The sequence below is a fragment of the Cricetulus griseus genome, chromosome 5 (assembly GCF_003668045.3).
Source record: "Cricetulus griseus strain 17A/GY chromosome 5, alternate assembly CriGri-PICRH-1.0, whole genome shotgun sequence".
NCBI classification, from domain to species: Eukaryota; Metazoa; Chordata; class Mammalia; order Rodentia; family Cricetidae; genus Cricetulus; species Cricetulus griseus.
Window position 1 is genome coordinate 96964555 of NC_048598.1, and position 24359 is coordinate 96988913.

At 52.9% G+C, this 24359-nt stretch overlaps 1 protein-coding gene across 7 annotated transcripts; it reads left to right on the forward strand.

The window, feature by feature from the left end:
* The first annotated feature begins 332 nt into the window (after positions 1 to 332).
* Safb2 (scaffold attachment factor B2) lies at positions 333 to 22688 on the forward strand. Of its 7 annotated transcripts, none has more exons than XM_035445087.1 (22): positions 333 to 652; positions 1882 to 1966; positions 6227 to 6291; positions 6368 to 6574; positions 7253 to 7312; positions 8316 to 8343; positions 9204 to 9837; positions 10250 to 10299; positions 10861 to 10961; positions 13326 to 13475; positions 13556 to 13670; positions 14120 to 14231; positions 15743 to 15870; positions 17747 to 17838; positions 19092 to 19228; positions 19463 to 19753; positions 20122 to 20262; positions 20896 to 20938; positions 21477 to 21607; positions 21947 to 22059; positions 22138 to 22204; positions 22377 to 22688. In XM_035445087.1, exons 1-22 carry the CDS (start codon positions 482 to 484, stop codon positions 22519 to 22521), a joined length of 3066 nt encoding a protein of 1021 aa, XP_035300978.1. In that variant the 5' UTR covers positions 333 to 481; the 3' UTR covers positions 22522 to 22688. The 7 variants fall into 7 exon arrangements, with proteins under 7 accessions (XP_035300978.1, XP_035300979.1, XP_035300980.1 ...); XM_035445088.1 differs by having other exon boundaries at positions 20125 to 20262; XM_035445089.1 differs by having other exon boundaries at positions 13568 to 13670.
* The last annotated feature ends 1671 nt before the right edge of the window (positions 22689 to 24359 follow it).

Genomic DNA, 24359 nt, shown 5'->3' on the forward strand with positions numbered 1-24359 from the left:
GGGAGTGGGGCCGGCCGGTATCGGAACCGCGGCAAGCATGCGCAGCCACGAAGCCGAGCGAGAACTCCAGATTGGGACAGTAGCGGCGCGCATGCGCAAGCGGAAAGGGGGTGTGAACCGCGGACAGGCGGCGCTGACGACCGGCTGCTCATGCGCATTCGTACGAGCGAGGCTCGCAAAGCTCCGACGTACGACCGGAGCGGTACGTCAGACCGGTGCGCACGCGCATTCAGCGAAAAGACGTGAGGCGGCGCTTGAGACGGGTGGTGCATGCGCATCGGCGACGCGAGGCTGGCGAAAACCGGGACGTGGGGCCGAGGCGGCGCGTCGGAGCGGTGCGCCTGCGCAGCCGCAAAGGGAGGCGGGAGGAAGCGGTGCGCTTTCCTCTTAGGCGGCGCCATTTTGTGCTCCGAGCCCTCCGGCGGTGGGCTGTGCGTGTGGATGAGGCTGCCGAGCGGGGCGGGAAGTCGCGCCGGCGAGGATGGCGGAACCTGTCACCGGGTCGGGCGACCCCGGCTCTGGTCCGGTCGCCTCGGAAACGGGAATGCGGCGACTCAGCGACCTGCGGGTGATCGACCTGAGGGCGGAGCTGAAGAAGCGGAACCTGGATACGGGCGGCAACAAGAGTGTGTTGATGGAGCGGCTGAAGAAGGTGAGCGGCAGTCCGTGCTGGCGCCGGGGACCCGGGCGTCACTGCTCCCTCAGACGTGGGGCATCCCAGCCCGAGCCTTCATCTCGGTGTGAAGTGTCAGGCACCGAGGGAAGGAGCGAGGGAGCCGAGGCTGTGTGACCTTGGCCAGCCTCTGCCCGTCTCTGTGTCTGGCGGTCCTTTGGCCCCAGAGTTTGCACGAAGCCCGGGCTGGGTGAGTGAGGAGCGCGGTGCGCTTGGGCAGGTCTTCACGACCTTGCGTGTCTGCAGCTCCCTCCCCTGCTGCCATCTCAGTGGACTCTTGTGGAGAATGCCAGGTATCCTCGTGCACGCCCGGCTCTGCCCAGAGCCCCCGCACAGACCATGCCCACTCCCAGGTCTGCTCCCCTTGCATTTTCCTGGCCTGGAACTGGGTTGTCATCTTGGGTCAGCCTGAGACGTCACCTCTCCGCCTCTCTCGGTCTTGTTCCGAGCGCCTCAGCACTTGACACAAACTTGACTGTGTGGAGTGGGGGTCCTTTGAGGGTTGGGGACTTGTGATTGGCTGCCCGTGGAAGGCGCCGGGATGCTTTGAGTGAAATTTTACCAACTTGCTTCCTTCCCCAGCCCATGTTATGTTTTTCCTCATCAAAAGTCAATGACCTTTCTCCCTGCTGCCCCTCCTCCTGTGTTTTGGTGATCTCCCGTAACCCAGGCTGACCTCAAACTTGCTGTGTAACCCAGGCTAGCCTTGAGCTCCTGCTCCTCCGGCCCCCGCCTTCCCAGTGCTGTAGTTACAGGTGTGCACCTTCGAGGCGGGCTAATGATAATAGCCTTTTGAACCCCACTCAGCCCTTTGCCATCCCTGAATCAAGGACCCTGCCATCGACCCTGCCTTTGAGGAAAGGGCAGGGGAGCATAAGATGGGCGACCACTTTGTGAATGGTCACCAACACTGATTTGGGAGTAATACTTGGATTTTACTTATTTTTGTCAGTGCTGGGCATTATTATATCCAGGGCCATATGCCACCAGTCGAGTGCATGACCACAACCTGCTGGCCCTGATTTGAAGCCGGCCTTTCAGCCTCCCTTTCTTTGGGTTTTTGGCCTTGATCATAAAGGGGGAGCCCACTGTGCTGGGTGAGGCCTGAAGCCTTCCTTAACTGCAAGGTTGCTACTTAGATAGAACAGCTTGTACCAGGCCCTCTTAATAAATAACTTTGTTTAAAAATCCACCCTCTCTCCCATCAGGCAGTTAAGGAGGAAGGACAAGAGCCTGAGATCAGCATCAGCTGGGGAGCTGCAAGCAAGAGGGCCATAAAAAGATGCGCCAAAGGTACCTGCCTGTCTTGCTGCTGGGCCTGGGAAACAGGTGTCAGGCTGGGCTGCTGGTCTTCGAGGACCCCCCCCCATACACATACACATGGGCTGGCTACTCCCAGTGAGTGGTTAGGTGTGGCCAGTGTCAGAGGTGCCCGAGGAAAAGCAGGGCCAGGGCCAAGGAGACGAGAAGTGTATGCCACAGACACTTCATGAGGGTGATAGGAGGCTGGGACTTGCAAAGTATGTGCTCTACCCCAAGCCATGGCCCCAGCACTAGTTTGTGTTTTTGAAAGATGCCACAGGTAAGTTCTCACGCTGTCCACAGTCTGTTCATCTGAGGCACACTGAGGTCAGGTTGCATAGGATGGCTGCTGAGGAAATACAGAAATTCATAGCATTTCTGATGATTGTGGTCTATGGGTGTGTGTGTGCCTTGGTGTCTCATTGTCCACCTTGGTTTTTGTCTGCTTTAAGGTTTATTTTTATGTGTGTGCATGTTTGAGTGCATCACGTGTGTGCAGTGCCCACAGAGGTCAGAAGCAGGTCTCAGATCCCTCAGAACTGGAGTCAGGCCAGGCGTTTGTGGCACACGTCTTAGTCCCAGCACTCGGGAGGCAGAGGCAGAGACAGATGGATCTCTGAGTTTGAGGCCAGCCTGGTCTACAGAGCCAGTGCTAGGATAGGCTCCAAAGTTACACAGAGAAACCCTGTCTTGGGGAAAACAAAACAAAACAAAACAAAGAACTGGAGCCGGGTGCTTGTGAGTGTCCATGTGCAGGCTGGGAGCTGAACTTTTAACTAGTGAGCCGTCTGTCCAGCCCATCTACTTTGCCTTTGAAATTGGGTCCACCTGGGCCACCTTAATGGTTTGGCTGGGCTGCTGACCTGAGTCCTGGGGATCCTCTTGTCCCCACCCCCTAGCTCCTAGGGTTACAAGTGCCCTCACACATGGTGTTGGGGCCTTAAGCTCACATGGCCAGCAGCTTCTAGAAGGACAAATTTTCTTCAGCACTCAAGAGGATGGCCAATTCCAGGGAGGCAGGGTTGTGTGAAACTCTGGTTAAAAACAACCAAGGGTGCCGGGTACTTAGGAGGCAGAGGCAGGTAGATCTCTGTGAGTTCAAGGCCAGCCTGCTTTACAGAGCTAGTTCCAGAAGAGCCAAGACTACATACAGAGAAACCTTGTCTCAAAAGTTAAAAATTAAAAAAAACAAACCAAGGCTGATTAAGTAGCTCACTGCTAAGCCTGCTGCTAAGTTGAGGAGCTGCTTGACCCTCAGACCCAAGTGATAGAAAGAAACAGTTGACCTCTGACTTCCACATGCCCGCCCATGCTCACAGGTTCACAGGTGTGTTAGATGGTAACCTTTTTTTTTTTTTTTTTTTTTTTTTTTTTTTTTTTTTTTTTTTTTTTTTTTTAGCACTAGCCTGGAGGCCTAGTGAGATCCTGGATGCTTGTGTTACACTTGCCTGACTGGACTCAAGCATACCAGATCTGTGGGTGGCATTGTCAGATAATCCTAGAGGAGGTGGCAGCCAGCTTGGTTGGGAGGTTGTCTCCTTGGGCAGAGCTGTGCTGTCCACCTCTAGAGGTGCTTGGGAGTGATCTTTAGTATGGTGTGCTGGCAGTTGGTTTCCAGGCCAGTCAGAGGTTCTGTGAAGACAGGAATGAAGTTGGCCAGGGGGCACTAGTGGTTTTTCTGAACATTGCTTTCTGGCAAAGTGAGAGGAAGTTCCAGGAAAGTCACAGCCTCTGCTTCTCAGGTGGGAGGTGGCTCAAACAAGGGGTTGGGGTAGGCAAGTGGTCACCCAGCATTTGTTCCAAAGGCCCCCCTCCCAAAAAAAAAAAAGCAAAAATCACTGAATGGTTCTGACCATTCGAGGCTTGCAATTCATGTTGGATTGGCTAGTGAATGTGTCTCTTATGCCAGTGTTCAGCAGCCATCAGTGTGTCAAACGAAGGTACTGCATACTACCACAGAGGGCCTGAGTATTCTGAGTCCCTCTCACTTTGCAGCTGAACAAGATGCTATAGGCACCATAAGGATTATTTGGTTCTGAGAATTGAACCCAGCTGTGGACTTGGCCTGGTTTTGGATTGTTGGTCAAAGAGTTGAGAGTTCTTAAGATTTGTTTGTTTATTTATTATGTGTATATGTATACAGTGCATGCCAGAAGAGGGCACCAGATCTCATTATTATAGATGGTTGTGAGCCACTATGTGGGTACTGGGAGTTGAACTCTGGTCCTCTGGATGAGCAGCCAGTGCTCTTAACCTCTGAGACATCTTTCCAGCCCTGAGTTGAGAGTTCTTAAAGGTGAGGTTCTTGTGTCTGTGTGGATTGGAGTGCACATACATGTGGCAGTCTGAGGTCAGCAATGGATTGGCCTCAGTTGTAAATGTTGTTTCCTGGGACCGGTTTTCACTGCTGGGCTGATTGACCATCAACTCCCCGGGTGTCCAGTCTCCATTTATTTTTCCAGTGTTCTTCAGATAACATCAGTCTTGGCAGCACCTGCTTTACTCACTGAGCCATCCTGCTCCTTTTATTTTCTGTTCTAGCATTTCTCTGAGTGTGGTGGTTCATATGCAGCATCAGTGGACAGCTTTATACAGTAGATTCTGAGGATGGAACTTGGGCATTTAATTCCAGAGGGAGAGATGGTAATGGCGGGGGGTTCGTGTACCATACACAGAAAGCAGAGAGAGAAAAGTGAAGTGAGGCTGGCTCTCAGAGCCTTCTCACAGTGACAAAACTTCCTTCAGCAAGGCTTCACTTCCTAAAGTTCTCAGCCTCTGGGTAGCACCCCTTTGCAATTGAATGACTCTTTCACAGGGGTCACCTAAGACCATCAGAAAACACAGATAATTACAGTTATAATGTAGCAATGAAAATAATTCTCTGGTTGGGGTCACCACAGCATGAGGAGCTGTATTAAGGGGTCCCAGCATTAGGAAGGTTGAGAACCATTGCCCTGAAGGGTCCATGTATAATCTCCCCAGATTGTCAGCTGGACACAAAGTTCAAATACCTGAAGCTTGTCGTCCAAATGACACCTGGCGAGTGCTTTTATCTGCTGGCCTGGGACTGCTGATGCAGCTAAACTGTCTGGCCAGAAAGCACCCAGAAATTGTGTCTATATCTCCCTGGTCCTGAGATGACCGTGTAGACACTGCCACATCCAGCATTTACATGGGTGCTGGGGGTTGAATTTGGAGTCCTTGTTAACTTTGAGCAATTTCCCCAGGCAATTTTTCTTTTTATTGGATGATTATAGGTTTTGTGACTTTCCCAATTCTTAATCTTTTTGGAAGTTACCTGGTGTTGTTGGCATTGGGAACCAAAAACTCAGAGGGACAGAAGTCCCCCCCCCCCCCCAGGTCATGAGTTCCCCATGTTTCTACTGTGCTGGATTATGAAGCATCCTGGGCATTTCAAGAGGCTTCGGGTATTGCTGGGTCACATGCACATGTGCACATATGTATACATACAAGCGTCTCTGCATGCCAAGGATGCTGCTCCCTCCTCCCAGTTTCAATCTTTACTTGACCCTCAAGAGCCATCTTTCCTCCTTGGGGTACAGTTATGACACCCATACAGAGTTTATTTTCTTTCACAAAACCATTGATGGGACTCAGCTTTGGCTTTAAAAACAGTTGGTGGGACTGAGATGGTTTCATCTGCAGAGCTGTTGCCACAGAGTTATGAGGGCAGGCCTGTATTCAGATCCCCAGCACCCAAGGGGAAACCCAAGTTGTGCATCCATAACTACAGTGCTGGGAAGTGGACACAAGGAAGATCTTTGGGCTTGATGGTTGACCAGCCAGGCAAATCAGCAGGCTTCAGGTCAGTAAGCTCCTATACCAGGAAATAACATGGTTAACAGTTTCAGAAGACATTCATTATTGACCTCAGATCACCTCATGGAGCTGTGCATGTACCATGAAAGACCAGTGCTAAGATGCAGGCAAGCCCTTGTAAAGAGCAGAATGCAAGTGGACCCAGTCAGCAATCTAGTATGTCTACAGATTGCACTGCAGGTGTACTGTATCCTTGCCTACTATGATGGGAGGCAGAGACAGGCACCTCTTTTCCTGTCTTTTGAGGTGTTTAGTCTGAGTGCTGTGCTAGGATGATTGATGACACCCACCCAGACAGGATCTCCGCAATATGCAGAAATGGCTAACACCATGGAAATTGTGTTGTCCCTTGTCAACTAATTCTGAGGCTGGCTCTGGATTCTAACCCAATTGACACTATTCTATAATTAGGACTCAAGATGGAGGAGGAGGGCAGCGAGGACAACAGCCTGGAAGAAGATTGCAGAGATGGGCAGGTGTGTTGGGCCTGGGGGCGGCACACCTTCCCATATCCCATGGTCTTGGTGACTGACACCCTCGCTCCTCTCACAGGAGGACGGGGTTGTGACTCTGCAGAGCTCACAGGACAGGGACAGCATGGACACAGGTGTGCCAGATGGGACAGAGGCTGAGGACCTCAGTGAGCCCTGCCTGGGGGAGGGCAACACCAACGACAGCATTCTTCATGCCTTCAGTGACAGTAAAGAGTACGTGGCCGCGCAGCTGGGACAGCTTCCAGCTCAGCTCCTGGAGCATGCTGTAGGTAACTTGCAGCCACGTGTGTGCCAGCGGCCGTGGGGGCTCAGCACCAGGGCTGCCCAGGTCCTGGTAGAACCAGACCCAAGTTTAATCCTTCCACAGTCAGGTGTGGGTGGCATGAAGGCTCCTCAGGTCACGAGGGCTTTTAAGTGCTGTGGAAACACACTCAACAGATCAGGCTGTTGTCTGTCACCTGGTGGTGTTGCCATCAGCATAAGTCTGTCCCGTGGGCATCTGCTGTCCTGTGCAGGCTGGCTTTGCATGGTGCTCCCAGCTGGTTGGTTTAATGTGATATTGTAGTTTCTTTCCTGAGGGACTTGCTGAGGCTCAGTGTCACCTGAGGTCAGGGGTGTATGAACACCTAGTGGGTCTTAGATAAACTGGAGGACCTCCATTCCGAAAGTCCAAGTAGGAATGAGGTAGCAGAGCTGAAGAGGCATCTGATTTTCATGTGAGGTGTGAGTCTATCATACTTAGAAATGGCTGGAGAAGTCGGTCCTCAGCCAGCCAGCACAGGGGCACCTGCTGCCTGAGAGCCACTGTCCGCCTCGGGCTGGAGTCAAGGGCGACTGTGCTGTCCTCAGCTGAGCAGTCACAGTGATGGGTGCCGTGGAGGAGTTTACAGCGGTGTTCACTGCTCTAGCCTCCATGAAGTCATGTTCTGATTCTTTTTTCCAGGTAAATGAGAATGTCTTTAAGACTTTGGAAACTTCTGTGTCAGACTTCAAAGTAACGCTGGTGAGTGGCCTCTCCCTGTGGCTATGCAGTGTTTGTGTGTACGTGTATGTATGTGTGTACATCTGAGTGTATGTGTCTGTGCCTGTGTGTATGTACATCTGAGTGTATGTGTGTGCATGTAGAGCACATGTGTACTGGTCATTCACCCTGTGGCAGTTGCCTAAGGGACAGTTAAGGCAGCAGATATACCTTAGGTCACAGTTCACAAGGTCAGGTGACTATTGCTATATTTCTGAGAAGAGGCAAAAACCATGGCAATGGGGAGAGTGTGCTAGAGGAGGCTGCTCACCTCATGGTGGCCAAGGAGCAGAGACAGGCAGAGGCATTGCAGGCTCATCCATCCCCAACCAGCACCTTCCTGTTGTCTGTTTATAACCACCAAAGGAAGGAGCTATTGATGGGGCCAGGGCCCTGTGGCCCAGTTACCTCCAAGCCTTACAGTGCAGTACAGATGCTGGCCAGACCTGCATTTGGAGGCTGGTGTGTGGTTTGGTGAGGTAGGGCTATATGATCAGGACCAGAGAGCCAGGTGGCTGGGTTCTGTAAGTGCCTGGAAGGTTCCCAGAGAAATCCAGGCTTGGAGTTATTGTGGCTTAGTTCAAAGGTGAATTTGGTGTGGTAGTGGCCCTGAGGCCAGAAGGGGTGTGTGCGGCTCCTGGAGTTAAGAGATGCCAGTGCTGGTGACTGTGGGGCCCCAGGACTGTGAAGGGTGTAGCCACTGTCCTGAATGAGTGGGCAGGCTTTCTTTAGTCATTAGCTTAAGGGAAATGGCGGGGAGGCACTGCCTTGCCCTTCTGTGTCTTTGCTACCTGGAAAATGGGTCAGGATGGGGTTCAGTCTCGGGCCTGGAGGGGCGCGTCAGCCTAGTACACAGGAGCTTCTTCATAATGCAGCTGTCCGATGGGAAGCATTAGTGGACGAGGCCTTGGTGACAGATCTGTGCGTGGGGTCCATGGTTGTGCTATTTGGAGTGATATGTGCCCTTCTGTTCTCTCTCCAACAGGCTGATGAAGGAGCCCCCTTGGAACCAGGTACTGCTGAGACAGGCTCAACAGTGCGGCTTGGCGCTCTACTGCTCGCGCTTAAGTCCTGTCTGTTCTTGAGCTGTGTTATGGTCTCGTAAATCACCCCAGTGGTGGACGGTCCCAGTTGCACAGGATCAGAGATTGGAAACCCACTGTATCACCAGATCTGTGTGCGTGTTGTGGCAGCCCAAGGGTAGCCTTGGGGGCAGATGTGTCACTTGCATCAAGCCATGCAGAGTGGTTGTAAGTGGCCACCAGGTGAGGCTGTCTGTCCACACACGAGACAGATCTTGTGATACCATACCAAGTCACAGTCATGGGGTTGAGGCAGGCCCGAGGCTGTGTTAGGGCACTTAATCAAAAAAAAAAAAAAAAAAAAAAAAAAAACACCGATGCCAGAAGACAAGTGGGTCTCTGCCAAGATGTTCATCCTGGGCCCCTCTGGGCTGCCACGTTCTCACAGGCGAAGAGCGGCTCCAGTTGCCTTGAACTCTGGTGCTGGCCTCGATCCTTCAAGCAGGGAGCAGCAAGCTCCTCAGTAAATGGTGACTGCCATGGCTTCAGCACTATGGACATTTGGAAGGAAGTCTGAAGACACAGATGTGATTGAAACTGAAGAAAGCTGTGGAAACTGCGCCGTGGTTGTGGGGTGGATGGGGGGCATCTCTTGCCCTTAGCACAGGCTGGGGGCGCCATGGCCAAGGGCGCAGGTAGGGTGCAGGCGCTGTATAGCGGGTTTTCCAATCTCTGTGTAGCCAGCAGTTCTGTCGGTGTGAGCGGGGCCGCCGCGCCCGAGCCGCAGTTGTGATTGCTTTATTTCCCTGGTGATTAAACCTTGTGCCATTCTATTCCTGTTAAATCCGTAGAAAATGAGAAAATACTCGACATTTTGGGGGAAACTTGTAAATCTGAGCCAGTAAAAGAAGAAGGTTCGGAGCTGGAACAGCCCTTTGCCCAGGTCACGAGTAGCGTGGGGCCAGACAGGAAGCTGGCGGAGGAAGAGGACCTATTTGAGAGCTGCGGCCACCCGGAAGAGGAAGAAGAGGAAGAGCAGGAAGAGGAGCAAGAGGAGGGAGATTTAGCTTTGGTCCACAACAGCGAGTCTGAGTCTCCAAGCACTCGGTGTCAGTGGAGCGAGGCAGAAGCCCCGTTAGCAGTAGTGAAAAGGGACCTGGTGAAGGTGATGAACGAAGGTGCCAAGCGCAGGTGGAGGTACAAGGAGGCTCGACTGCACCGGGTGCCTGCAAAGCTGGCAGGCGGAGGCCCCGGGATGGACCGTGAACCTGTAGGGCTAGAGGAGCCAGTTGAGCAGAGTAGCACAGCTGCCCAGCTCGAGGAAGCCACCAGCCAGGAGCTGGTGAGAGCGCCCACAGCATCCCTGAGCCCTGAACCCCAAGATAGCAAAGACGACGTGAAGAAGTTTGCTTTTGACGCTTGTAATGACGTCCCTGCAGCTCCTAAAGAGTCCTCAGCCAGTGAGGGCGCTGATCAGAAAATGAGGTTTGTTGATTCTCAGTCCTAGACCAGATGCTATCTCCTTTCATTGTCACTAGTGACACACATGAGCTGTTTAGAGCCTGCAGTCAGCAGCCACGCTGCCCAGCGCTAGCTCCTTCAGGCAGCTCCATGTCTCTGCGTATGTTTAAAGGGTGATTGGTTTTCCCTTGCTCAATCTGCCATGGTTGGGTTCTTAAATTGATGACCGGTATCGCCAGCTAGACTGAATTGCTCTGTAGGGATCTGACACTATATTGTGGTCAGATTTTCCAACATAAACTCGCAAAAGGTGTCTTGTCAGTTTAATTTGAGACTAATTCCCTGGTAGGTATTCAGTTTTAGAACATTCATTCTTTGAAATTAGTTCGCTTCAGCTTTTCCTTGTTGCAGTAACATTCTTTTTTTTTGTCTCTAGCTCTATTAAGGAAGAACAGGATATAAAACCAGTCATTAAAGACGAGAAAGGTAGGCCTCCCTTAGTTGTGTTGCTATGTGGTGACCCAGGGAGGGTGTGGGCTACAGGCTGCTACACTTACCAATTGTCCCTGTGCATGGCCCTTCCCTGAACCACTGTCAGGATTCTGGGTATCTGTATCATGGGGTAGCACACCCAGATGGGAACACAGCTGCCCTGTGAGTGACAGACAGGCACCTGCAAGACTCCTTTAGCTGTCTTGCAAAGCCATCTCTGCCACAGGGTGTTACTGTTTATTTCTGGAGTGAAGAGTCTGGTGGCCTTGTGTAAAGTGCCTGCAGTGTGAGTCTGAGGATTCTCTCCATCCCTATAACCCCAGCACTGAGCTCAGAGCTCATCATGCCTCACCAATTCAGCATAATCTGAGCTGCAGTCTCATTGTGCTGTGTCTCGAGGTAGAAAATGAGGAAGACACTGAATGTTGAGCTCTGACCCCCACATACAGGCATAGTCATGATATAGGGAATCTTACAGCTTCTACCCCATGTGGTAGCTGTTCGGCTTGGTGGATGGGTCCTGCCTCAGTGGCGCTGATGACCTCCTCTCCCCAGGCCATGCCAGCTGTACCTCGGGAAGGAACCTGTGGGTCAGCGGGCTGTCCTCCAGCACACGTGCTGCTGACCTCAAGAGCCTCTTCAGCAAGCACGGGAAGGTAGGGTCCCTGCGCCTGCTCACCAGTGAGATGGGACTGGAAAGCACCTGGCCTCCTAGTTCTTAGTGTGCTTTTCCTCAGATGTTGGTGTCTTCTCCTATGCTGAAGATGGACCTGGGGCTTACTGCGTGCTTGGGAAGCTCTCTGCCACTGACTAGATCAATCCTCTTGGTTTGGACTTGGTGGCCTAAAGCTCACTGTGTAGATCAGGCTTGCCTCAGACTTGCACCACCAGACCCAGCTCCCCTGCCCTGTTGTGCTGAGTTCTCGTAATTGAACTGTCCATTCTGGCATATGTGGGACAGCTGTGGTGACAGGTCTGTGCTTCAGAGGTGGGGGTGGAGATGAGTTGGAGGCCCTGGGGTCCAGCACTACATAAACTGGACATGATCTCAGCACTCCTGAGGTGGAGGCATGAGGATCAAATTCACAGTTGTTCCAAGTCATCCTGGGTACCCTAGTGGATTAGAGGCCAGCTTGGACCACAGAAGGAAAGGATCCCCCACTTGGTTGTGCTCAGAGTGCCCAGGGTACAGCAGAGAGGCTGTTCACCCTGTCTTAGCTCTTGAGAGCCCCTCTGAGTCTAAAGCCAACATAGCAAGGTTGTGTGCTGGTAAGGAAGCTGTTGGCCTCTGTGTCCTCCAGCCTGGGATGCCTTGGAAACTTGAGCAGGAGTGGGTCCAACTTCTCACTAGTGCTGTGCACTCTTCAAAGCTTCCCTTGGGCACTTGGGGACAGGAGAAGAGACTACCCTGCATTGGGGGAGTCTGAGCACTGGGACACACAGCAGTCTGGGCAGGGGTGTGGTCCCTGCAGAAATCTTCTTCCTTTTAGTGCAGGCCTAGGCAGCTGTTTCACCCCCACCAGTTGTCACACCCACTGCAGGTGGTGTCAAAAGACAAGCCCTGAAGCCACTGTTTGTTAGACTACTGCACACAGCAGAGCCTTGAGAGCCAGTGAGCTTGGTGTATCTGCATAAACCTCAAGAAGGCCAGTGGCACAGGGGCAACAAGGGCTGATGGTTCGTGGTCAGGGGTAGGCCAGGTATACATCTAGACATGAGCAGCATCTCAATTATGAGAAGGAAGATGTGTGCCAGAACATGTGTCCAAGGATGCTATGCCCCCAGTCCCCATCTTGTCTGTCTATGTAGTCTGAGCTTTTTGGTGCAGCTGTCCCTCTGGCTGTATGACTCCCTGAATGTTGTTGAGCACAGGGGTGTGTGTTTCCAAGTGATATCCTGTGTGTTGGAGTGAAGCCCCAGGTTTCATAGAGCGAAGCGTGATCCCGATTCCTGCTGCTTTGTCATTTTTGCTTTACCAGTTATGCTTGACATGAAAGGCATAGCTCAGCAGCCTTCAGCCCAGGCACTTCTGCCCTCAGGCCTCCTCCCTCCAGGTGACTGGTGTCTGAGGACGACAGCCTTGCTCTTCTGTTAACAGATACACTCTATCTAGCTAGGCTTGATTTTGTCTTTGTTCTTCAACTACCCACTACCTTTTTCTCCCGGCATTTTCAAGAGAACACATTGGGTTTTCTGGGCTCTGCTTTTCTTGTTCCTGTCTTTGGGGAGTTGACATTGTGGCCTCTTGTGGAGTTGGCAGATGCTCATTCTGTGACCCCGGCCTGGCTGGGGTCCCAGCTTTTGTGGCCTTCCAGAAGATTTTCTTGCACTTTGTTCCATGGCCTCTGTTGTGTGATGCCAACCAGTCTTTTCACCTGCAGAAGTTGGTTGTGAGGATTTGCAGGTCCCTACACCTTCCTGACATGCTGGGCCACTTCTTGCCTGAGCAGCAAGCAGATTCTGACATCCAGTTTGTCCCATGTCACCTCTGACTGGTCACAGTACACCCTGTGCCTATGGGCTGCTGGGTCAGCTTCTGGCTGTTTTATCTGAGCAGTGACTGACCTGCCTTCCACAGGGCATTCCCCTACCTAAGAGGGGCCCTGAATGCAGGCCTCCCCCTGCATGGCTCAGGCCACTCCCATCCAACTCAGAGCCTCTGCAACCCTCAGCTCACCTTTAATCTGCCTCAGTTTCCCTCCCTGCCCATTCCCCGGAAAATCTGGGCATGAAGCGAGCAATCTGAATGCATGTGTTCTGGTCTGCAAAGCATTGGCCCTTCCCTGTGGTGCAGTGGCTATAGGTTACATACCTGTTCGTGTGACACTTGACTGGCTCTGTGTACTGTTTGTCACCATGAGAGCTACTGTGCTCTGACCAGTAAAGATTCTCTAGACTAGGCAGAGCCAAGTGCTGAGGACCGCAGAAATGGGTGTCTGGTGCTTGGCCCTTAGTAAGCCCTGTGTTCTTATGACAAAGGCCAAGTATGTCCTTACACCAGTATATTCTTTACCTCGGAGGTTGTCGGGGCCAAGGTGGTCACCAATGCCCGAAGTCCTGGGGCTCGGTGCTATGGATTTGTGACCATGTCCACGTCAGATGAGGCTACCAAATGCATCAGCCACCTGCACAGAACCGAACTGCATGGAAGGATGATCTCTGTGGAGAAGGTGAGGTGACTGCTGTCACCACCCACAGCAATAGCAGGGCTGTGCCCCCCCCAAGTCACCACCGCCCCGTTACATTCTAGGCTAAAAACGAGCCCTCCGGGAAGAAGTCGGCAGACAGGAGAGCTTGTGACCTGAAGGAGAAGGTGCCAGGGCCGGACAGGCCTCACCCTGTGGAGATCAAGATGGAGAAGTACAGTGACGTGGTGTCCCTGTCCCCTGGGGTCCCAGTGCCCTTCCAAACCCTACTCCCCGGCTGGTAGCCACAGGGCAATGCAGTTCTAGTCAGCCCAGAGCCAGGTAGCTGAGCAACCTTCCAGCAGGCTCCATGCCAGCTGAGGCAGTGTGGCTAGTGCAGTCTTATTGCCAGCCTTTACCTCCTGGCTGTGAGAACATTAGACCTGGAAGGGCTTCCTGGGCTGTCTCACCCAGATGTGTACCAGATTCGCCAGCTCACAGCCCCTCCTGGCACAGTACTGACCTTGAACAGGTCCATTTGTTCAGTCCAGACAGAAGTCACACATCACCATGTTCACGCATGTCCCAGGCATGCTGCACATCCCCACAGCAGCCTGTAATGCCTTAACACTTAGAGCCAGGTTCTTCGGAGTGCTCTTGACAAGGAACATGACTTATATTTTCAGCAGAAATAGACAGGTACAGACCTGGTGGCCTGGCAAGTGCCTGCCAGCTTGTGTTGCTGTCACCGTTGAAGGAACTTTGGCAGGAGGGATCTGTAATGGAGAAGGTGATTGTTAGGTATAACATGAGTGGTGTTAGGGTATGGGTAGAGCTGGGCTTCAGAGCTGCACAGCGGCTCCACAGATCAGTGGGGAGCAGGCTGCCCTCATGTGGTCACTGTTCAAGTCCCACGATGAGGATGGCAGTGATGAACTGGAGTGCTGAGAATGAGGGTATCACTGGGACAGTGCATCAGGCCCTCTGGCCTGGCCCTATGTGGAAGTTGTAGGCTCTGGGAAAGTACCCAGCAACATAGGTGGGACCAGAACTCACTCCAGGAAACTCCTGGCTGTGGCTTTGGGCATGGCAGGTGGCATGCCCATGGCCTGCTAGTAGAGCATTCAGAGGCTTAGTCTAGTGGTGTCATCTTGGGACATGGTAACAGAACAGTTGGCTTTCTCTCCCAGTTAAAGGATTAAAAGTATTACCAAAAGTTGTGGGGAATCCCAGCACAGCCATTATTTGATACCTGTGAAATCAGGGTCCCCTCTCGGAGCTCTGAGTCTCACTAATAAATGAATTTAAGAACAGACACCTGCAAGTGTGCAGGTGATAAAGTAGAGTCTAAAGGAAGAACTCGGGGCAGGAACACTGGAGATGTGCAGCTGCCAGGAGGAAGAGTCGAGAAAGAACAAGGGGCCCAGAGCAGGAAGTGTAAGAGCAAGTTGAGACTCTGGCCAGCAGCAATGTGCTTCTCTGAGACAGACCTGCAGAAAGTGGACACAACCCACCCTACAGCTCCATAGGGACAGTGCCTCTGGGAAGGAAGAGAGAGCCATGGCTAAACACTGTGTGCCTGGTGTATGAGTCTAGAAGTTATGGGGAGCGGATCACCCAGGCAGAGCTTCCTCTCTGAGCTGGCATCATGGGAACTCTGCCCTGCTTGTCAACATAGGGGTCAGTTAGTTGGTGTTGACTTCGAGATCATATCTTGTGGCCTAAGCTGGCACAGAACTCAGACTCTCTGCGTTCTCTTAAAAGCTGGAGAGATGGGCTTACCCACCACACTTGATTCAGATTATTTTTTTGTGAAAGTACCTTTAGGGTGGCAAGGTGGCTCAGCTGGTAAAGGTGCTTGCTGCCAAGCCTGATGCTCCTAGTTTGAATTCCAGAATCTGCATGATGGAAAGAACTGGTTCCTGCAATTTGTCCTCTGCCCTCCATGCATGCATTATGGATATGTCCATACACAGAAACAGTAAATAATTTGGCTGGGAGTGCTGCTCAAGCCCTAACTTACATCCCTAGCACCATGGAGAACCAGGTGTTATGGCACATGTCTGTCATCCCAGCATCAAGATACATAGACGAGAGGATCAGGAGTTTGAGGCCAGCCTGGGCCAAATGAGTCTCTGAGTTAGCTGAGGTGCTGGGGCTCCAACAGCACTCTGGCCTTAGTGCTCCCAGCTTTTAGGCCACCAAAGAAAAGCAGGAGTGGTGCAGGTCTCAGATCCTCCCCTTCACTGGTGGGTGGGGCCAGTGGCTCCTGTAGAGGTCACCTGGAGGCCACAGCTTACCGTTTTCAACAGAACAGTGATCAAGAAGGAAGAGAAGCTAGAAAGAAAGGAGGAAAAAAGGCTGGAAGACATTAAAAAGGAGAAGGATCAAGATGAGCTTACACCAGGAACCGCCAGTCGGTCTCGAGTCGCCAAATCAGGTGAGCCGTGTCTTGAACACCAGTGGAAGGGGTGGAGGCATGGCAGGAGATGGAGAGATCATGGACAGGAGGCAAGCAAGATTTGCCACTCACTGGGTTTTGCTTTGTGTCATGTATGAGCAACAAATTGCAGACAACAGAAATTTCTATTCTGCACATCAGGCCTAGTGGCATATCACCCCACTCAAAACTGGCAATGAGATTGTGGTTGAGGCTGGCATGGATAACCTAGCAAACCTCTGTCACAAAATTGCAGCATTAGGTGTTCACCAGAATAAGAGTGGGTGGAGTCTAGTGGTAAGCTCTGCCCACACAGGAAGAAGAAAGGGGTCTTGCTCTACCAATAAAGGACAGGCTTGGGGTAGGCCTGAGCCTGGGGCTAGTAGTTACTGGACACAGGGCTATATGTGCATTTGGTTCCTCCAGGTCCCTGTCCTGTCAAGGGCCTGGTAGATGCCCTAGAGCATAGGCTGCCCTCAGAGCATCTTGACAAGCTTTGTCTCAAGACAAAAAAGCTGACACAGCCCAGGTCCTGCTGGGACCCCTGTCTTGACCAATGTGCCTATGCTGTGTGTGTGATTACACCCCCAGTGGCCTCAGCAGGGCACTCCCCTGACATACTGCCCTTTGCTGCTGGTTGCTCATGTTGCAGCTGGCATTCACATGGTTCTCGGGCTCTGGAGTCCAGTTCTCAAGGCTAGCACTGTGCTATCTCCCTGTTCCCAATTCTTATATTTATTCCATGCTATTCCCTCCAATTTTATATTGGTTGATTGCACTGCCCACTGTCAAGTTGGTGTGGGATTCTCTATTTCATCTTCTGTTGAACCCAATGGCTGTCTTCCCTGATGTTGAGAAAAGAGAGCCAAGTTTTGCCATGTGGCTCCTTACCAGCAGCTTGAGATGTTCCTCAAACTAAGTATTTAAAATAAAACTAGCCAGGCGTTGGTGGCGCACGCCTCTAATCACAGCACTCGGGACACAGAGGCAGATGGATCTCTGTGAGTTCAAGACCAGCCTGGTCTACAAGAGCTAGTTCCAGGACAGGCTCCAAAGCAATACAGAGAAACCCTGTCTCAAAATAAAATAAAATAAAACTAAAAATGCCAGTTACCTTTTTTAAATGAGTTTTTTTATATATAAAAATTCGTAAGATTATTTGTTTTATATATGTGGTACTCTGTGACAGAAGAAGGCATCAGATCCCATTATAGATGGCTGTGAGCTACCGTATGGTTGCTGGGAATTGAAATCTGGAACCTCTGGAAAAGCAGCCAGTGCTCTTAACCTCTGAGCCATCTCTCTAGCTGCTGCCAGTCATCTTTAATCCCAGCACTTGGGAAGCAAAGGCAGACAGATATTTGAGTTCAAGGACCTCCTGGCCTATGTAGTGAGTTACAAGATAGCCAAGACTACACAGAAAAATCCTGCCTTAAAAAAAGCAAAATGAGCTGGGCGGAGGGTGGCTCACGCCTTTTATTCCAGCACTCGGGAGGCAGAGGCAGGCAGATCTTTGTGAGTTGGAGGATAGCCTGGTCTACAGAGTGAATTCCAGAACAGCCAGGGCTACACAGAGAAACCTGTCTTGAAAAATTAAAACAAAAAGGAAAGGAAAGGAAATTACAGCCTCTCCATTGGCTGATCTTCTCCAGAGGCATTGTTGTCCCAGCGTTTACAGCCTGGGCCTATAATGCAGAGATGCCCAGCCAGCTCCTTTGGGACAAAAGGGGTATCCCTGCTGCCCACATAGTGAGGAAACATGCTCACTGCTAGGTGATACACCCACCAGGGCCACACTCTACACACACTTATGGAGGTCTGCAAGGCTGGGCTTTAGCGTGCTTACATGCTCACGGCTGCCTGTGCTTTCATGCAGGAAGCAGAGGCACGGAACGTACAGTCGTGATGGACAAGTCCAAGGGTGAGCCTGTCATCAGCGTGAAGGCTGCCAGCCGGTCAAAGGACAGAGTAAGCATTGATGGGCCGGGCAGGGCCCTAGCTTTCATTTTATGTCAGCCAGATGGGCCCATCCTGCATGGTCTAGTGTAACATTGTATTTGTATCTGCTGTTGGCCTTGTGATAAGTGAACCCAAAGGAAAGTATGGCCTTGTCCTTGGCTGCACCAGGGTGGTATATGGGCGTGCCTGAGAGTTTTCACCCTGGAAGCTTCTACCCAAAAGAGGCGGGCTGGCACACTCTTCTCTACCAGGCTAGAGTGCATCTGGTGATGAGTGTAGACTTGCATGGAGATGCCTGCTGTTTCCACTCCTGTAGGAGAAGTAAGTGAGCATTTGGCTTCTTAGACTACAAGTGCCTATAACTCCCAGGGCTGTCTGGCTTGATCCTTCTAAAACCAGCAACTGCCCCCACAGAGACCAAGGAGGGGGCTATGATCAGTGTAAGCATGCAGGGTACTCACACTGTAAAAAAACATGATGGTGGGAGCTCCTAGTAGCCCATGTGGCTCAGCTTCATACCAAAGCCCTGCTTCTGTTATTTTCCTATTATTTATACCACATGTGGAGCAGCCCAGGGATCCCCTGGAACTGGAGTTAGAGTTGTGAGCTGCCTATCTGGGTCCTCTGAATTTAGAGCTTTCTGGTTGTTCCTGATCAGAAATGCCGATGTCACCATCAGGGTCTGCAGGGCTTTGGCCAGCCCTACCTTCACAAATACCCTGGCCATGAAAGCCAGACTATACAGTACGGAGGCCTCGGGATGACAGCCCGGCAGTGGTGGTGCATGCCTTTAATCCCAGCACTTAGGAGACAACAAGCCATTGTCTGTGAATTCGAGGACAGCCAGAGCTACACAGATAAACCCTGTTTCAAAAAAGCAAACAAAGAGCCTCGGTCTGAGCCTAAGTTGCAGCCTCCCTTCTGACCAGAGGTTCTGGCTTGGCTCTGCTCTGATGTCTGCATTTTGCCAGGGACTCTGCTACATCTGTATCCTAGGCTGGCCTTGAATTTGCAGTCCTGATGTCACCCCCTGGAGTGCTGATGTCACGGGTACATGTCCCCACAAACAGCTGTGTAAGGTTTAGAATAGGCTGTATTCAGATGTCCTCAGGCCACTGACACTGCTTTGTGGTGAAAACTGAAAAGCCCAATGCTCAGGAGCTAGGCAGGAAGGCATTTGCCAGGCTGGCTACCAAAGCTCATATAGAGGCCCCAACACTCTGCACACCTCTCAGTTCTAACTGAATGGCTCTGGTCAGCAGAGCTCTAAAAGTCAAGACCGCAAGTCGGAGGGTCGGGAGAAGAGAGACATCCTGTCATTCGACAAGATCAAGGAGCAGCGGGAGCGGGAGCGCCAGAGGCAGCGGGAACGAGAGATCAGGGAGACAGAGCGGCGACGGTGAGCAGGGATGGGGGGCGCACCAGCTTAACCTGCCTTGGCTCCTGTCTAAGGTTGGAAATGGTTCCTGGCACCATCAGAGGGTGTGGGGAGCAGTGACCCTCAGAGCCAGGGCATGTTCTGGCAGAGCGGGCCAAGGCCCAGCTGGCTGAGACCTCCAAAGTCTGCATAGGCGGCCACAGGCAGCGCTGAGGCTGCAGCTTGCTGTGTGGGCTGATGGCTGCCTTCCTGCAGGGAGCGGGAGCAGCGGGAACGGGAGCAGCGGCTAGATGCCTTCCAGGAACGGCGTGAGAAGGCGCGAGTGCAGAGGGAACGGCTGCAGCTCGAGTGCCAGCGGCAGCGGTTGGAGCGGGAGCGGCTAGAAAGGGAGCGACTGGAGCGGGAGCGCATGCGTGTGGAGCGTGAAAGGCGCAAAGAGCAGCAGCGCATTATGCGTGAGCGTGAGGAGCTGCGGAGGCAGCAAGAACAGCTGCGGGCTGAGCAGGAGCGGCGGGCGCTGCGCAGACCCTATGACCTGGATGCCCGGTAAGTGCCATGCTCGTGCTGCCTCTCCTATGGAAAGCCACTTGGCAGTGTTGGTTAGCTACCATGCTGTCAGTTCTTGGCCAGTGGACAGTCACTGCAGGCCTGCTGAGGAAGCCTGGAGGAGACTCGGATGCCTGTAATTCCCATTGTAAAGTGGGAAATTTGTAGCCACGCCCGCTTAGGGCATGCTACAATACCAGGGAAGACGGACAGAGAGAGGCGTGGGGTCCAGCACTGTGCTCATGCCTGTGCTCTTGGTGGTAGTCAGCTCCCAGCAGCTTGCCTTCATCCTGTGGTGACAGTGCCATTGGTGACTGTGGGATGCTGCTGCTACCATCTTGAATGAAGTATTTTTGCAAAATGTAAAGCAGGAGGGAGGACAGCTACTGGCCTGAAGGGAAGCGTGCAGCCATAGAGGACAGGTATCGAGACTTCCCACGGCTGGATCACCGCTTCCACAACTTCGACCACCGGGAGCATGGCCACTACCAGGAACATGTCATAAGCAGGTCAGCTACTCCCCTGGGTCACCATGTATGTGACGGGTGGGTCCTAGTGCTCTCTGAAAAAAGCTCATTGCTCCCTGGGACCTCTGCAGGACAGGTGCAAGTGTCACCAGGGAACACCAGGTACCCTGTGCCCAACCCTCAGTGCCCATGTGGTGGGTCTGCTGTCCTGACTACCAAGTCCCCTCGTGCCTCCTAGAGGATCCTAGGTTGGGCCAGGTTGCCTAGCCTGGATATTCTAGAGGAGGAAGCAGATTGTAAGGGGTGAGAGGACACTGGCCTTGCACTCCTGGATCTGCCTCCACACTGTAGCCCCCTTCTTTCCTAGGGTCTTGTCAGGGCTGTTCCTCAGACTCTATGTGCTGTCTGTATTCCAAACTGTCTCACCCCTGCGCATTGTAATTGCAGGGCAGCTCTCCTGGGTCTGTGGCTTTGTGGAGGCTGTTGCTACCTATTCTCCCCCTGGCTCTGACCTCCAGAGAAAAGCCTTCCACCTACCGCTCCCATCCATTCCCTGTTGTTGTGTCCCTAACACACAGGTGCCAGTGTGTGTGGGGATAAGGAGCAGAACTTGTCCCCAAGAGAGAATTCTGCCTCCACCCTACTCCCACATACCATGCCCTGTTCCCTTTGCAGGAGAGATGGGTCCAGACCAGGAGTGGAGGAACGTGATGAGCAGGTGAGTGCTGGTAGCCCCTGATGTAGAATGGGGAAGGGGTAGTCATTCCATTCTGAGGCTCACCCAGTAGAGTCTGTCAGCGGTTTAGTTACCACTTGCTTGGGAACTTGGTGTCGTTTCTCTGGGGCCTTCAGTACAGTGGTGGCTTTGCAGCCCTGTGGGGAGTTGGGTCCAGACTCTGGCCCCTCCAATTGAGTGAGCTGGTGCTGAGAGCCATGAGAATTCTCCATGGTCCCTGAGTCTCCAGGGAGGAGGTGGGGCCCTACAGGATGGGCTTAGGTCAAGATAGGGCTTGGGAACCAGCTTGTTCCCTAGGGGTCCCCAGAGCATGTCCCTTTGACAAGAAGAGACCCCTGGTGGTGTATGCACAGCCCCTGCAGACGTAACTCATAGACACTTTAGCTGCTTGACCTTGTTGCAAATCTAGGGGACATGGGCTTTAGCTCAGTGTGGACAGAGGCAGAATATTGAAGCCAGGCCCTGTGTGTGCGTGGGCCCCAGAAAAGACACCCCATGTCTTTCCTGTGCCCTGTTGCAGCACTACCTAGATGATCACCACAGCCATGCAGGCTCCCTTGAGTACCATGGTTGGGACTCCCGAGACAGCTGGCGTGGCTACAGTTCTGACAAGAAAGTGAATGAAGGCCAAGGGCTGCCCCCTCCCCCCAGGTAAGTGTCCTCTTCAGGAGGAGCCTGGGGTGTGCTTGCCCCTTTCAGCTGTGGGTCATGTTGCCACCATATACTGCCCATGTGTTTGTGTCAGCATGCTTCCATGTGGTGCGTAGGCCCAAGTGTGGACCCCTGAACTGGCCAGGACCACTGTGGCTTCTTGTGGCCCCACTGTGTCTGCCTTGGTGGTGACTCTCCTCCCTGGTGGTGCCTGGCATCCTCGTGCCCACCTCTGGCTACAGGCCCATCTTTGCAGATGCCCTGGAGTTGGGCTCACATCTTTCTGGTGTGACGGGAAGTGAGTAGTGACAGCCATGTGTCACCTTCTGTTTGGCAAAGGGTCAGCAGAGAATGGGAAGAGCACAACTCACGGCTGGAGGAGCAGCAGGTTCCCGCCTGGCACGGTGCTGTGAACACAAACACGACAGGCCACGAGCACATGCGGTGGCGAGGTACCAGGGGGCTGCAAGGGGCAGGTGAGCACCAGGTCCACAGCACAGGCAGAGTCCACAGAGCTGTCTCTACTGCAGGTGCTGAGCGGGGCCTTGCAGGACCTGGGCACGTGCATGTGGCAGCAGGCAGAGGTGGCATGGCTGGGTAAGAAGGCTGCAGTGCCAGCCACTGTCTCCCTCCTTTCTCTCTCCCTCATCTGCATGACTGTGCACTGGCTGGGCTGGCGTTCTAGGAGAACTGTAAAGGCCCTGTGTTCTGCAAGGTGGCACCTTGCCACCAGGCATGGCCATTGCAGACCATCTGCCTTTTGTCCTAGGCAAAGCAGCTTTGCACATGGTGGACATTCCCAGGGCCATGTGGTGCCCACTGGTGGACTAGAAGGTGGCGGCGTGACCAACCAAGACCAGGATAGCAGAGTCCTCCACCCCCACCTTCACCCCCACTTCACCCGCCGTTACTGAGCCCTGCTCTGGACCAAACCCTGCTGCTGCACTTCAGGCGGAGGCTGTGGCCCAAGCCACCTTGCACTTGGGGCACCGCTGGCAGTCCCAGGCACTGCAGAGTGTCGGTGTGAACTCACTCTTCTAGTGTTTTTAATAAACACGGTACTGTTCTGCCATTTGTAAGACAAGGTTTCTCTTGTCAGGCATTCCACCCCACCCAGCTCCTGTGGCTGCAGCTGTGTCCCTGTGCTTGGCTCATGCTCCAGAGCTCAGACGTGGCAGAATTGAAATCTAAGCCAGAGGGGTCTCTGTTGCAGACCTCACTCTAGCTGTGAGGGTGGGGTGACGGGTTCCCATTGCAGAGCTACATCTGGACGGTGTCAACCATTGCTGGAAAAGTGTTAGTAGTAGCTGACCTGCAGTCCTGAGAGCTGCAGTGGCGGCCACTAAAACGAAAAAGAAAAAAATGTTTGAAGGATAGGGATGTGATGGGGAAGGGCTATGGCTTGGCTGGGAGGTAAGGGCAGCTGCAGAGCCCCCAGTGGCCTTTCCTAGTCTAGGTGTGGTACAGAAACCTGAGCTGGCTTTCCCTAGAGGCCTTGAAAAGCTACACCCTGATGGTGGCAGGCACTAGGTGCCTGTCAGGCAGTGTCAGCCAGGCTCTGACTGCATGATCACCCACCTCAACTTCCATCCCCACCCTCTGAGCATGGGCTCAGCTGTGAGAGCATCCAACCCCTTGTGGCTGGCATAGGAGTGAGGGAATCCCTGCATAGTGACTGAGGATCAGATCGGGTTTTCCTGAGCTGTTGACCTCACTGCAGGCCAGCTGTGAAGTCACTGGGTTCTCTGAGCCAGAGTGAGGTGTCCAGCCTGCCTTGGACCATCTCTGAGGCCAAGAACCCCCATCTGTCCAGTGCTGGGTGGCACCAAGCCTGCCTCTGTGTCTCTCAGCCTGCCAGAAACCATCTTGTCACCACACCTCAAGCCAGCACTCCCTTTCACTTGGGCCCTGTTCACATGAGCACCCTGAATTGCTACATCAGGCCTGGCAAGGTCTGTCCCCAAGGCTGTATTTGGTCCCCTAGAATGGCAGGGCTAGCCTTGGCTCGCCTTTATTAGAGAGTGAGAGTCAGGTGAGATGTGCTACCTGTTGCACTAGGGACTGCTGAGCATATCAGCTGTTCCAGCCCTAGGCAATGTTCCAGCATCACCGCGGAAGCTGAGGCAAGACCTTTCACTCCAGCACGGGCTATGCCTGAAGACCCTGTCTCAACCAGGCAAGACATCAATGAGACCTCAAGGACACAATGCTCAAGTGTCATGAGCCAGACACCGGAGGCACACTGCAGGGCCTGCTGCCAGAACATCCTTGGAGTCCTTAGCCACAGAAAGAAAGTGGCATTGTGGTTGCTGGAATGTGGACATAATAGCTTTGTTGTGCTTAGATGGGTGGAATCTTCAGGAGATGGATGGTGGCCATGGCCACCCAAGCTTGAGAATGAGCTTCCTGCCTCCAAGCCTTGTCCCAAAAAAGCTAAGGGGCCTCGAACTCATAACCCTGCGCTCCTACAGAGTGTATCACTACATCTGTCCTGCTTGCCGGAGGAGGACTTTTACACTGCACAAAAGGCCTACAGTGCCTCTCATGCAGCTAGTGCTTAATAAATGCTGAGAAGCAAAAGTGCTGGGCTGACCTGTGCCTGCCTCCTATGAGCCCTGTCTACCCCCAACCCTGTCAGGTGCAGGGTTGTGACGGGCTATTTTAAAGCAGAGGGGACATTTCCCTGTGGGTGATACCTGTAACACATCTGATCACTGGGCATGGTGGCATAGTAGTTAAATGCCGGCCTGGA